The sequence below is a fragment of the Mustela nigripes genome, chromosome 2 (genome assembly GCF_022355385.1).
Source record: "Mustela nigripes isolate SB6536 chromosome 2, MUSNIG.SB6536, whole genome shotgun sequence".
Classification (NCBI taxonomy): domain Eukaryota; kingdom Metazoa; phylum Chordata; class Mammalia; order Carnivora; family Mustelidae; genus Mustela; species Mustela nigripes.
Window position 1 is genome coordinate 67,846,373 of NC_081558.1, and position 15,592 is coordinate 67,861,964.

A 15,592-nucleotide genomic window follows, 5' to 3' on the forward strand; every position below is an offset into this window, starting at 1 on the left:
TCAGTGGGAATGCAAAATGTTACAACCACTGTGGAAAACAGTATAGAGGGTCTTCAAAAAATTAAAAATAGGTGCACTTGGGTGGTTCAGTTGGTTAAGCATCTGCCTTCAGCTCAGGTCATGATTTCAGGGTCCTGGGATCAAGTCCCATGTCAGGCTCTCTGCTCAGTGGAGAGTCTGCTTCTCCCTCTCCCTCTGCTCCCCACTCATGCTCTCTCTCTCTCGCAAATAAATAAAGTCTTTTAAAAAATTAAAAATAGAAATATCATATGACCCAACACTTCCACTTCTGGATATACACCCAAAATAATTAAAAGCAGGGTCTTGGAAGGATATTTGCGGACCATGTTCATAAAAGCATAATTCAAAACAGACAAAAGGTGGAGACAACCCAAGTGTCCACAATGGAAGAGTAAACAAGCAAAATGTGGTATATACATACAATGGAATATTATTCAGCCTTAAAAAGGAAGGAAATTCCAACATATGCCACAACATAGACAAACCTAATGAATATAATGCTAAGTGAAATAAACCAGTCACAAAGAGAGAAATACTGTATGATTCCACTTATTTGAGATACTTAGAGTAGTCAAAACAATTGCCAGAAAGTAGAAAGTTGGTTGATTATGCCAGAGTCAGAGGAAGAAGGGAGGGAGACTGATTGTTTAATGGATACAGACTTCTGGTTTTACAAGATGAAATGAGGTCTGAAGAGGGATGGTAATGATAGTTGTACAATATTATGAATATATTTACATTGAAAATCTCTTAAGATTTTTAAACTTCAATCTTCAAATTTTATGTTATGTGTACTTTATCACACTAAGAGAAAGGCAGCTAGTTAAATATATCACCATACAAAGTGGGTAATCTATGATTGGATCTTGGTTGATCAAACCAACTCTATATAAAAAAAAAAAAACAAAAAACAAACAAACAAAAAAAAACCAACTCTATATATTTGGGGATAACTGAGAAAATCTGAAATGGACTGGTTCTTGGGCATCTGTCCTCCCAGGGCTTGGGGCCGGGGGAGTGGGTAAAGACTGGAAGATAGTATTATGCAGCCTAGAGAACACAGTGACTTACATGTTTAAAGTGCATTTGGACAGCAAAAATGCTCTGAGGCCTTGCCACCATCTGGTAGGGGAGCGGTTTGAAATTACACACTGTAGTGAGCACTTCCATCTGCTCAAACTAGTATTCTCACTCAAATGGAATGACACAAAATCACAGAATTGCAAACTGCTGATTTGCATTCAGGTATTATGTCACCTTGTGATTCTTCCTAAGCCTTGCTCCCAAGTTCTCACTGACTGAGATAAGAGCAGATGGAAGGAGGGCTCCAGGAAAAGGTGATGGCTCCTGTTCTCATTCCTCCCCATACTCCCTAGAGTGTCTGGACATAAAGTAAACTTTGCTAAACTTAACATGAGTAATACATGTATGTATTCACACCTAATTTTAAGCTAACTGAATGCTGTGAGACTGCAATTAATAAGTAGCGAACCATACAAAACAAATATATATATATATTTTTTTAATATTTTATTATTTATTTGACACAGAGAGATATCACAAGTAGGCAGAGAGGCAGGCAGAGAGAGAGGAGGAAGCAGGCTCCCTACTGAGCAGAGAGCCCAATGCGGGGCTCGATCCCAGGACCCTGAGATCATGACCTGAGCTGAACACAGAGGCTTTAACCCACTGAGCCATCCAGGCACCTCACAAAACAAATATATTGATCTAAAGGTACAATATAATGAAGCTCCAGTAGCAAAAGCTATGTTCACACAGAAATAAGTTATTGTAAAGTTCTATGCATTTTTCAGTAAGAGAAAAAAAAAATAAAGCTTTTCTAACTTGTTATTCATGTCTACTAAGAAAAGATAATTGCATTAGAATGTGTATTCATGAAGCTGGTTGATACAATGACTTACATAATGATTTTCCTGGATACAACTTTGCCTGGGGGTAACCAGGGATCATCTTTTCTTCTCTGGCTCTAAGATTTTCAAGCTCATGTTTGATAATGAATTGACATTCTGCCATTGTAAGGAAGTCATTATTGTCATCTAAATGAAAGCAAAAATTTCCAGTTATTTTTCTCATTAATAGCCAAAATAAAATTAATAATATTCATATAACTTGGGATTACAGAAATGATGATATAAACAACAAAAGGAGTTAGCCAAGTATAAAACTGCTAAATTAAGCAGAACATAAAGCCCCTTAGATATTCTTTAAGAATAAAAATATTGTTTTGCCTTCACATAATACAACTCTTCAATCATTTTACAATGGTACCCTCTTATTCTGCAGTTTTTCTTTCTAGGGTGTTAGTTACCCCATGACTCCCAGTCCAGAAGTGGCTGATCCCCTCCCTCTCACCTATCATCAGAAGGTCAATGGTAGCCTAACACTATGTTCCAATGCCTAGGTCATTCACCTCACCTCATCTCATCAGTTCATCATCACAAGAAGGGTACATACAGTAAAACAAGGCACTTTGAGGGAGAGAGAGAGACCACATTTGCAGAATTTTTATTACAGTAGATTGCTATCATTGTTCTACTTTATTATTGTTGTTGTTAATCTCTTATTGTGCCTAGTTTACAATTTAAGCTTTATCACAGGGATGTGCATATAGGAAAACAGCACATATAGGGTCCAGTACTACCTGCTATTTCAGGCATCCAGTGGGAGGGCCTACAGTACTAGTTCTTATATAATATAGTATAAAAATCCAAATGGCAGCTACTTGCTTGATCTCAACTAATACCAATGAGCAGAAAGCCACATGCTCTTTAATTCTAACTAGGGATGATGTGAAGTTTGGCTGTATGACAAATTCTCCTTCCTCAAACTCACAAGCCTAGGCCTGTCCCTTCTGGCATTAACATCCCACCCATAAATGAGGGAGAAGATAGTCTGATAAGAAAATAGTATTCTGGGGGCACCTGGGCGGCTCACTCAGTTAAATGCCTGCCTTTGGCTCAGGTCATGATCTCAGGGTCCTGGGATCCAGTCGTGCATCACACTCTTTGCTCAGGGAGGAGCCTGCTTCTCTCTCCCTCTGCCCCTCTCACCCCCACTTGTGCTCTCTCTCTCTCAAATAAATAAATAAAATCTTAAAAAAAAAAAAAAAAGAAAAGAAAACAGTATTTTTTTGGCAAGTGAATCCTGCTAAATGAGGTGAATTTTACCATTATACTTTACCCACTAAATAACTAAGTAAGGCCCATGGACCATATTTTATAAGCAAATTTTAGTGGAACAGTTTTACCCATTCATTTCTTATGGTCTATGGCTGCTTTTGCTTTCCAAGGGCAGTGTCAAATAACAGTGAGAAGTATATGGCCTGCACAGCCTAAAATATTTACAATTTGGTCCTTTACTGAAAATGCTGACCCCTGATCTACTCATCAGTAACTTATTTTTGAAACAAATTGATTCTGATAGAAACAATCTTGGGACTCACCATCAAAATCTTTGAAGTTATGTCGTGTTCCATATGTGAAGGCTCTCATAGTGTTATCATTACACTCTTTTACCAAACCTATTGCTTCTGCACCCAGTAACAATGTAATCTTAGAGGCACCAACAAGATATAAGTTCTGATTTTCCAGTGTTTCTTTCTCATATTTATTTAATAGTGGTCTAAACAGGAGCTGGGCACCTTCAAAAACAAAAGATAAGCACAATCTTAGAGGAGTTTCAAAAATGAAAACATTCTAAATAAGTATTATTTCTAGTTTGATATAAGACAAATGTATTAACAATTCAAATCTATCTTCCAAATAAATAAGAATTACAAGTAAGTTGATTTCCTTCGGAAAATGCCTTCTAGCTTCCTGTATTTCTGCTCACAAGTCTGATCCCTTATGTGTGACTTACTGTCTTTCTTAAAGTTTGTAGTATCTTCTCCATTCCCAGGGTTCTAGAACATTCCAATGGTAAGCCATTTTCATCTACAGTGCAGAGCACCGGCTGGGCCCTCCCCATCTGAAAAAGCATGGTGTCAACCTTAAGTTTCCCTTTGATGATTTCTTCTCCTTTTTCTCTATTCACTTTCTAGAACTCCTTTTATTCAGATGTGTACTTCCTAGACTAGTCCTCTAACTTCCTTACTTTTTCTCTGTCAAAGTTCCCAATTCTGTCCCCTTTATTCTATTTTCTGGGAGCTTTTATCAAAATTATTTTCTAATCCTTTTACTGAGTTTTTAAATTTTGCTTTTATACTTCTACTTTATATATGGGCTTTTTTCCTAAATGAGTATTTTACAGTATCCAACTCCTGATCTCTTGATCTATCAAGAGTATCCAACTCTAGGTCTGTCCTAGCTTCTCATAACTGAGATCTGAGTTTTAAATTTTCTCTGGTTTTCTTCTTTGGCAAAGTTTGCTGTTTTTATCTTTTTGTTTAGTTTTAGCTTTCTCTTTCATGTTAGGGATTTTCCTCAGACATTTGGTGATCTTTTATTATATGTGCATATTTAAGAATGGGGTTCTAGGAGGCTGTACTTAAGTTCTGAAGGCTTAGATGGAACTCCTTAAAGATTACCTTGAATACATAGTCATCTAGCCAGGTTGTTTTCCATGGTCAACTCTCTGATTTCTGCACCTTTAGTTATTTTGTCTTTGATCAGACTCCCCAAAAAAGATTATTCAACCTGCTTCCTAAATGATTTGAATGTAGTTGCTAACATTTTAGAAACTAAATTAGATGAGATTGGTGGGATGGAGTATAGGGGGAATAATATTCAGTTATTATCCTATTTTCAGTAGAGAATCTCTGTTTTCAACTGTGCATAAAGCCCTCACATCAAAATCCAAGCATCTTGCATTCAGTCTTCTGCTGTAATGGCAGAATACAGAAGGGATCTGGGGATCTATTTCTTACATGAATCTCAGTCAATTCTTTTTTCTTTTTCTTGGTACTACTTAATTCCACCTCTACAAGCCCCTAAAGTCACTAATACCTAAGTCTTTAGGAGTATTCTGTGGTGTTAAACTAAACTGACCTCAATTATACCCCTGCCACCTTCAACTTTGACTTTTTTCAAGTCTGAGAAGCTATTTACCACTCATCCACCTGTTTTCTAGCTTCCAAAATGGTGATGCTGCTATATTCTTTCCCTTTTTCTTTGTCAAACTGGACTTATCTCTTTTTTAAAAATCCTTTTATTGTCATGTTTGAAAAAGAGTAAAAATAAACTTGAGTGTTAAATCCACTACCTTTATCTGAAAGATCAGAATATGTTTTTGGAATGTTCTTTTCATATTTCCCAGCAGGGTAGAAAGATGCCCACCCCCACGCCATCCTTGTGTTTCTTTGCTGAAGGCACACAGTGAGCAGGGAAGACTGGGAATACACTGGAGTCCCTTCTTCTTAGGCACTACAAATGCTCTTCCATCACAGGAATTTTATTTTATTTCATTTTTAAAGATTTCATTTATTTATTTGATAGAGAAAGAGAAAGTGAGAGAGGGAACACAAGAAGGAGGAGTAGGAGAGGGAGAAGCAGGCTTCTGGCTGAGCAGGGAACCCATTGCAGGGAACCCATTGCAGGCCTTGATCCCAACCCTCTGGGATCAGGACCTGATCCCAAGGCAGATGCTTAGTGACTGAGCCACTCAGGTTCCCCCATCACAGGAATTTTAAAGAAGGGACTCCAACCCAGGGCAACACCTCAGATTTAGGTTAGAAAGTACTCTTGTTTTTAAGTTATCTTTTGGTTTAGTTGTTTGCAAAAACTTAAAAATTCCACTTTGATTCAAGGTTTTATTATAAAGAAAACATTTTGGTTCACAGTCAAAATCCTTATTAAAAGATTTTTTTAAAAAAGATTAAAAGTTTTATTCAGTGTTTGGAGACTTGATAAAGTTTTAGATGAATTTTTAGGTGAAGGGCAAGTGCAAAACAACTCTTGTTTTGTGTAGTTTTACGAGGTGTTTGCTCATGTGAAATGTCCTCCATCCTCTCACCCAATCTAGATCCATTTCCACCCTAGGAGAGAGCTAAGCTTTGGCTTCTATGAAGTCATACTTTTCCAGCCCAAAAACCATCACCAAGTGTTACCTCTGTCTTCCCGTTACTCTTCCAGCTAGTTTACATAGAATTCATTTTTAAGTATCATGTACTGCTGTGTAACAGCTCTTTCATTAGGGTTTTTTGGAGGGGGCATTTACCTGCTACTTCAATTTCCAGGAATTGGCATTCAGTCTCCTTACACTGACAGTAACATCCTTGCAAGCAGAGACCATATTAATCTTTCCCTTAGCATCATAACTGACACATAGAGAGCACTCAATAGACACCTGTTCATTCATTTGATAAATACTGACCTACCATGTGCCAGGCTGTGTACTAGACACAGCATTTATAGCTGTGAACAAAATCACTCATGTCACTTATAGTCTAATGTAGACTTAAGATCTCTTTTCAAGAACAGATGAATAATAAAGAACAAAGAAATGGATTATTAATTTTAGAAATATATCGATGAAATAACTATAAAACATATTTGAAAATATATTTTTAGTCACTAAGCATGACTGAGTCTGAGTTATATTTATTTTACTTACCTCCATCTTCCTTTTTAGAGACAATTCTGTTCTTCAGCCATTCTTTGGTTTCTTCTTTGACATCCTGAGCCAGTTCTAGAACAACCAAAGGTGTGAAGGAACTCTCACAAGTATCCAAAGATGATAAGGTCACTTTCATCTTTTACAAACGTGCTAAAATTAAAATAAAATAAAAAGCACCCGGGTTACAATGGAAAAGAGAAATATATAGAAATATATAGACAAATATATGTATTTGTATTTTCTCTTAACTACACCTAATTCTGGCTTCCAAGAAAAAGGAAGATTTTTCACGATCTAGTTGGGTTATACAATAGGCTCAACTAATGGTTCAGAGCACGCATGTGAGGCAGGCCCATACAAAGTCAGGGGGAAGACCATCCTTTTCTATAAGCAGATCAGAACACGGCAGGGAGGACACTCAGGTAAGGGAAGGTCAGTATTGTCAAATGTGATCTCACACAGGAAGAGTAAGAAAGTATTTACAAGGGATGTGATACCTGAACAGGATTCAGAAGAATGAATAGGAGTTCACCGGCGAGACTTGGATAGCATTCTAAGTAGAGGAAATAATATTACCCTACAGATAATGATGAAAAACAATCAACAGAATCAGAGGAATACAAGTGATTAAGTATGGCTGTAGCACTACCTGTGGGTGTGGGGAGGGGGGTAGGGTGCTAGGATGGGAATGAGCAGGTACTAACAAGGCACCCTGATTACAAAGGAACTGAGCTTTGTCAAATAAGCGATGGGAGTCACCAGGTCAGTAAGAGCAGAGAACTAACACTGTCTGAATTCATGTTTCAGTATGGAGTTGATGTCCCCAGCATCAGCTTCCCTTCCTAGTTTCACTGTCTGAATTCATGTTTCAGTATGGAGTTGATGTCCCCAGCATCAGCTTCCCTTCCTAGTTTTTCTTTCTCAGGAACATCACCTTTATCTCCATTTCCAAGCCTGAAAAATACTCAGGTCAACCTGGACCCCCCACCCCACCCCAAATGGCATCAGTCACGAAGGCTTAATGGCCTCTCTCTAAAATGTTTTTCATGCGAATCTCTTTAACCCAGTGATTTACATCAGGGACAATTTCTAGACTTTAGACTTACTTGTATTAGCTTTGTACTTGATATAAGTTTTAATGATTCCAAAGTACACATTCAAATCAATTCTTGGGAATAATCACAAAAGGAGTGATCAACACCACAGAACACCTTTCCATTCTTTGGGGTGAACCATGATCTTGCAACAAGCTGATCAAACAAACCAGTGTAAGCTTTTGTTCTTCTCTAATAGAGCACAGTTTTGGGGCAATGTAAGTATCATAAATAAATTCTGGATTCACATCATAGCACAAATCCCTCAGGAATGCTATTATTCTAAAATGCCAGCCAAATCCAAAGTCAGCATGCTAGGCTCTATGAAGGTAACCAGATCAAAATAGGACCCAGTACTCCCTTTCCAACAGTTAAAATGATATGGTCAGGAATTATACAGAATGAAATAATGATAAAAGATAGCAGTTAGAGCTATGGGAACTCAGAACACTTGATGTGCAAAAGTTTTCAAACAAGAATAAAGGGAGAGACTCATTCTACACAGGGAAAGAACATGTATAAAATCAATGATGCAAGAATAAAGACAGTATAGGAGAAGAACAGTAAGACTGGCCTGACCAGAGCAGAGAGGGCCACATTTTGTGTACTGCGACCATTTAAGGATAAGGAATGCTACACTTCACATCCACTCCAGTGGCCAGAAAGGCCAGTCACTGTAGGTTTCTGAGCAGAGTATTAGCAACATGTCAGAATGATATGAATCTTAATACGTAAATTAAGGGGGCAAGATTATGAGTGTTTTTCATCTTTCTATTCCCCTGAACTTCTGAAATTTTTCATAACAAAAAGTTGGGAAAAATGGTTAATCTACCAGTAGATTACAGAGGCTTAAGCATCATCAGCTTTTAAAAGGAAATATCAAATGCAACGAACACTACTGCAGTACTTATTTGGGGCCATGCTCTGACAGTCTGAAGATACAAAAGTAAGTCAGGACCCGTTTCACTTCTGGGGAGTTCATGGTCTTTTAGCAGAAGCAAGTGTGTGCCAAATCATTCTAGCACAAAGCCTGAGTACAATAGTGGGGCAGGGCAGACGGAGGAGGCAGGATTAACTTTCTGGGAAGGGAGGCTGAGAACCAGACACCCTTCAACTTGGAAAAGGCACATGGATGACTCTAAGACTTCTGACCTGGGACATGGAACAGAGTAAATAAAGAGACATGTTGGAAAGAATAGTAAGGTTAAGGGCACAATCAAAGGTTCAGTACAGTATATGTGGACATGCATCAAAGATGGCAGTTTTTTGGCAATTATGCATTGCCTAATGTCAGTAATAAAAGGCCTACCTTATTCATAATTACCAGGTCATAAAACAATCTTTTTGAGACACTAAATGAGGGTTTCTATTCTAAACATGTACATGAGCATCAGCTAGAGATTCATAATAAATACTTACGCACTGATTTATTCTCATCTGAGATACTATACACTTTTCATTACTTGAGACAACCTTAACAAAATTTCCAATATATTACAAACAAAAGTGTCACTATCTCTGATATCCAAAGAGTTCCTACAAATCAACAAAAAAATACAAAAAACTGAAATCACAAGTCACAAAAAGAATACAAGCGGCCAACACATGTTGAAAGATGTACAAACATACTAATAAACTAAATGAAAAATAAGTAAAAGATGCTTTTCCTTTTTCAGATTTGCTGAAGTTGAAAGGTGGACAGAAGCCAGTTCTGGCACAGGTGCAGAAAATTGGGCATTCTTGGGGTACCTGGGTGGCTTAGTGGATTAAGCCTCTGCCTTTGGCTCGGGTCATGATCTCAGGGCCCTGGGATCAAGGCCTGCATTGGGCTCTCTGCTCAGCAGGGAGCCTGCTTCCTCCTCTCTCTACCTACTTCTCTGCCTGCTTGTGATTTCTCTGTTAAACAAATAAATATAATCTTTAAAAAAAAAAAAAGAAAAGAAAATTGGGCATTCTCACACATGGCTGACAGATGTAACTTGATACCACCTTTCTAGAAAGCAGCATGGCAGTATTAAAAGCAATATTAAATATTCCTACTATTTAACATAACAATGCTATTTCTTGGAATTCATGCCAAAGAGATAATAAAATAGAATATATATATATACACACATACATATATATACATGTATGTGTATATATATATATAGTGAAAGTTCATGACAACTTTCTTTTTTTCTCTGTTTCTTATTTATTTTTGGGTTCTAGTTACGGCAAAGAAATGAAAAAGAAACAACTTACAACCTGAAAGTCTAACGAGGAGATTGGCTAAATACATAAAGTGTGTCACAACTATACAACAGAACCATCAATACTAGCATCCAGATGCAATTATATTAACATGGAGAACATTTTAGAACACATTGTAAGGTTAAAATAAAAATGCAAAGCATGATCCCAGTTATGGATATACACAATCCATACTAAGAGCAAAATGACAACACTAGTTAACTTTTGTGGGAGACTTACTACATGCAAAGAACTGGGCTACTCATTAAATTCTCACACCAACCCCATGAAGAAGAAACTCTAACACTTTCATTTAGCAGATGAGAAAACTGAGGTCAAACAGGGTAAGTAGGTTTGTCCTATGTCACACAGTAACAAGCAGGAGAGCTGGGATTTAAATTCTAGTGGTCTGAGGCCAGAGCTTACACCCTGAACCATGTGTAGAAGCACTCACATTTCAGTCTACACTGTTTGCAGATTTTGTTTTGTTTTTTAAGATTTTATATATTTATTTGTCAGAGAGAGAGAGAGAGAGAGAAAGCACAAGCAGGGGGAGCAGCAGGCAGAGGGAGAAACAGGCTCCCTGCTGAGCAAGTAGCCTGATGCAGGCAGAACTTGATCTCAGGACCCTGGGATCATTACTGAGCTGAAAGCAGACACTTAATTGACTGAGCCACCCAGCGTGCATTTTAATAAATGTGCCGCCAATGATTAGTTAGATGTATTTCTCCAAACTGCCATGTCTAAGTAGCAGATTTAAGCTGATTGTTATTTTCTTCTTTACATTTTTCTTTTTGATTTGAATTTTAATGAGCAAGAGTTTTTTTTAATAATTAGAAAAAATGGCTTTTATGGTTGTATATAGAACTATATACATATACTACATATAGTTGTATATAAAATAGTATAGAAGCCCCACATTTTCAATAGTAAGTATAAAATATACCCTTTAGTAAAGGTCAAGTCATATTTTTAAAACTATAATACAAGATAATATTTTGCTTTAAAATATTAAAAACATACCAACTTTGTACAAAAGAAGTTGCCAAACTTTAAAGGCTGTTTGAAGTAAAAGTTCACTAATGGTGAAAAGCCTTCTGTCTGACAGTATACACAATGAAAGGACTCGGTACCTAGGCACACCCTCTCCTATCCAGAAGCAGATGGCCAAAAGCACCAGAGGGCTGCACAGCGATAGAATTTTTAGAGCAGAAGGAGCCTTGGGGTCATTTAGTTCCATGACCTCACCATATCATGTTCATCAGACCCAAAAATCACACAAATAGTGTGGCAGATATGGGACTGAAATCCAGTGCTCTTTGAATGACATGAAGAAGGTGTGGGTTTTTTGTCCTTTTTGTGAACTGAGTTCATAAAGTCAGTTTTACAGTCTCATCATTAGAAGGAACACTGCCCTGCCCACACTGTGCAGCGGCATGCTTTAGCTCCAAAGAAGTCTCACAGACTAACACGAGTGCCAGTGTTGTGTGGACACTGCTCTGAGCAATGTGAATGGCAGGTGGGGGTGGGGGAGAAGGCCCACTAAGGCTTTTTAGTGGAGTTTGGTAAGACTTGACTCCTTTAAGGCTCTAGTACAGAAAATGCTCTTGAGGTTTCCACACTGTTGATGACAACCCTGTCAGGACCAACTCTGCTCCGTTCATGCTTTCGGTTTTCAGCTGTCCTACGCTTATGCCATCCATTGAGCCACAATGTACTTACAAACCTGGTTACCTAAGATGCCCCTTCCCCACCCTGCAACACCTCCTGTGCTCTCTTCTTCTAGTCCCTGTAATCCACCTATGGGAACCTAATGCTCAGGAAATTTCTGTATAGGAACAGCTCTGTGATGCCCTTTCCTTGGGGAATTCCTGTTTCTGTTCTGTATGCAGCAGGGTACAGGTAAGGAGGATTCAATTTTACAGTTTACAGGACAGGGTAATCCAGGTGTGCCCTAAACCTACATCTTCCAATTGGCTAGCCCAGTGGTATGAATAGCAAGACTAAGGTGGTGAAAACACAAAGCCTCATGGCAGCCTTGGCCTAAGCTGAGTTCTACAATCTGCTTTAACCAGAGGATCTTAATAAGAACTTGGTCCACCATTACTAGGCAGGACCAGTACATGGGACCAAAATACAAGATGGGTGGACATGAGGCCTTTAAGTATATGGGAAGAGAGGTTCATGGTCCCACTTGGGGCCAATCTAAAAACAATGATTCAACATATGTGGTCTTCTTAGACTCTAGAAGGTAGCATGATTTCTACAACCACAACCAATTTCCCCCTCTTATCCAGGCTGTCAGCCAGGACAGCAACCAGGAAGGACTAAAAGGCTTAGCATACAGGTTCCATAGATACTGTGGGGCACAAGATAGCCATCCCAAATTCTGCTCTTCACATGTGCTGAACAGGGTCAGAGAGAGGCCTATAAATGAACTGGACTCATGTGACTTTTACTTTAGCTACTGGAATCACTTGCCTATAATAACAGGTAAATCCTGTCCATAGAGGTTGAAACGCACATATGAAGAGAAATACACTGTGAGTTCAACCATGGGTGGGAGGCTAAGGGGCTGAGAGTATGTGCATATTTTATCAAGGATCAAAAAAAGAATAGGAGACCCTATATTCTCTTCCTAAATTGGGGGAGAGGGGGCAATGGAATTATAAATTCAGAGGCTAGTAAGAAGGAAATGCACTTGCTGTCTTCAGAAATCACCTTATTTCAGACTCAAGGAGAAACATACACCAAAATTACAGAATTTTCTGTCATGAAGCAACATAGGAATACACCGGTAAGAGAAAAATGAAGGGCCACACTGACTGAGCTGGAAAATGAGAGGGATTTCTTCAGGAGAAAAGTTGCAATTTTAATGGCCAGGGCTAGAAGGAAGAAGGACAGGACCCCTCCAGAGGCCCTGAGGGTAAAGACAGCTTAGAGACATCCTCTGAAACCTCCAATAGGCAGTTAATTATGAGAGCAACTGTGGGATATTCCTTCTTTGAGACCTAAGGCAGCTACCTCTTGGTGTTATATCAGATGTGGGCAAATTTGATAGTAGAAAATCAGCACTGCACACACACACCCTCACTAGAATTTGACACTCAGTGACACCAACAAGGTAAGGAAGCTGCTGAGGCCTATTCCCATACCTGGGAACATGGTGGCATCAGGATTCCACAGAAGATGCAGGACAGGTGAGACAAGACAACTGAAGACAGCCTGGCCATAGCAGCCCAAGTCCAGGCCTGATTAGATGCTACACCAGCAGAAAGCCACCTGGACACAGAATCACCCAACTGAGCCTTGCCACAGACTGACCGATAAAGTGAAGCAACACTATTTCCTCTTCTCATTCAGACTTTCTATCTACTTTCATTATGCCACAAACTGTCAAGATTTTGCTTTTTTTGGCTGGAATGATGTCTGAGAACCTGGAGCAACACTGAATCTCACCTGTAAGCATAGCACTTGACACAAAACAACTCTAATATGTGATAAAAGAATAAATCCATATGATAACCATACAACCATTTAAAAAGATATTTAAGGAGACTTTTTAATGATCCAGGAAAATGCCAAGTGGGAAAAAAGCAAAGTAATATAACAATATGATCTCGATAATGTAACATGTACATTTAATACACAATAAAATACAAAAAGAATTAAGAAGAATTGCACCCAAATGTTAATAGGGTTGGTGAAATTACATGAGATTTCAATTTTCATCCTTATATTTTTTCTCAATCTTCCAACTTTCTACAATGGAAAAAAAAAAGTTTCACTGGCTTTTTAAGTGCACACACTCCAATTCACCAGGCCATTTCTGTTCCCTTACATTATTTTAGACCTTTTAAATTTCATTCTTCACTGGCAATTCTATGATTCTTTCAGCAATAGCTGGTCAGAACAGATAATGGTCTACTTTCCACAATGAATTGGAAACTATGTACCATACAGAATAGGCCCTTAGACAACATCCAGCTCTGTAGGTTAGTGTGACTTCAAATTGAAAGGAGACAAATAATAAAGATTTTTTAACTCCAAGGAATTAGATTTTTAAAAATTAAACACCACGGGATTTAAGAGAATGGGATACAACTATTTTTCCGTTTGAGTGAACCTCAACTGTACTTATTTTTAAGTCCAGAACCTCCGCACTTTGTCTTGGCGGCTGAACAGTGTTTTGCTGCAGACAGCACACACCAAGGCTGGCGCTGTGACGGTACCGGGAAAACAGAAGCAGCCTAAAGGAAATCTCTATTCCATCCACATTTCTTCGGTGTCCCAGGCACTGCTCCTGACTTGCATTTATTACTTAAAATTACAGTGTGTCCCAGTCAAGAGCTTGGAAACCCAATCACCCTGATGTCAAAGAGAGCATGACCCCGCAAGTTCGCTCTAGCCACACTTCGTTCTGACACACCCTAACCGCCCCCATGCTCCTGGGACTGTCCGGGGGAGCGTGAATCCTGAGCCCCGCTGAGCTGGTCCTTCCAAAACACGCCCTTAAGCTTCGCAGTCTTTTCCACCCCCGCCCACGACCTCATTCTCCTTAGCTCTGAAGACCCCCAACCCCAGAGCCTGACTCCAGCCCCAGGTTTCGGCCTCGCTACGTTTCGTTCATTACTCAACCCTCCACCCATAACCCCTCCCCAGATCTCGGCTCCCCCCAGCCCCCACCTGCGACTGCCATTCCCTAACACCTTCAGTCCTCCCTCCCCCATCCCGCATTTGCGCCCATTCCCGTCCCACTTCCCCATTCCTGGGACTGCCAGCACTGAGAGGTACCCCGGGAAGGAAGGGCGGCCGGCGGCGTCCCTAGAGGCGCCCCGCCGCGGCGGGGCAGCCCGGGCTTAGCTCCGCACGGACCCTGGCTCCACGCCGCCGGCAGCGAGAGGGTCTGCGGTCCCCTCCACCCACGTACCGGCCGCAGCGGCAATCCACGTCTTCGCAGGCGCGCCTAAGAGCCAGCGCGACCCGGAGGCCCCTCCGTGCACGCTCGAGGGCGGGGCGGGACGGGGCCTGAGGAGCGGGCGTGCCAGGCACTGGGCGTGGCAGGCCTGGAGGGGTCCAGAACGCCGGAGCCCTCAGGCAGGGCCGGACCACCCCGGGAGAGGCGGGGCTCAGCACTGCGTCGCACTGAGCGGGGCGGGGCCTAGCAGGGAGTGCTCCAGGCGCAGACCGGAACGGCTCCGCAGAAAAGTGAGACGGGCCTAGCAGGCCTTTGGCCGGGAGTGGGAACGGGGCGGCGCACGGGAGAGGCGTGTCGCGCGCGCTGCCACTCTGAGAGGGAGTCGGACCACAGAGTGGGGAACGGGGCCTCGCGGGGCGGTCGCACCGTGGGGGGGCGGGACCACGGTGAGAGGGCGTGCCCTACGAGCTGTCATTCCGGGGGGGCGGGACCACATTGGGCGAGGCGTGTCTTGTGGGCTGTCTTTCTTATGAGGGGTGGGGCCTCGCTGGGCAGTCGCGCCAAGAGGGGGCGGAACCTAGTAGGTCCGCTAAAAAAGAATTACTGGTGTCCAGGCTCGGGCAGGAGACCTGCTACCGAGAGTAATAGCTTTTTTCGTAAAAGCGGCAGTCTTCCTCGAATTTCCTAACCTTAACTAACACAGGTACTAATATAGGTCTTTCGTAAAGGGAACGTTGGGAAAGCGACGGGGTTG

General features: G+C 40.8%; 1 protein-coding gene across 4 annotated transcripts in view; it reads right to left on the reverse strand.

The window, feature by feature from the left end:
- The window catches only part of ANO10 (anoctamin 10), a 234,543-nt gene extending 219,309 nt beyond the window's left edge, over positions 1 to 15,234 (reverse strand). For 2 of the 4 annotated variants that reach the window (XM_059390694.1, XM_059390697.1), the window contains exons 1-4: positions 14,851 to 15,234; positions 6,592 to 6,744; positions 3,485 to 3,682; positions 1,944 to 2,078 (exon numbers count right to left, since the gene is read on the reverse strand). In XM_059390694.1, coding sequence (XP_059246677.1) covers positions 1,944 to 2,078; positions 3,485 to 3,682; positions 6,592 to 6,730 — 472 coding nt within the window. In that variant the 5' untranslated portion in view covers positions 6,731 to 6,744; positions 14,851 to 15,234. The remainder of the gene's footprint in view (positions 1 to 1,943; positions 2,079 to 3,484; positions 3,683 to 6,591; positions 6,745 to 14,850) is intronic. The other 2 variants (XM_059390695.1, XM_059390696.1) reach the window with 2 other exon arrangements.
- Between the last annotated feature and the right edge of the window lie 358 nt (positions 15,235 to 15,592).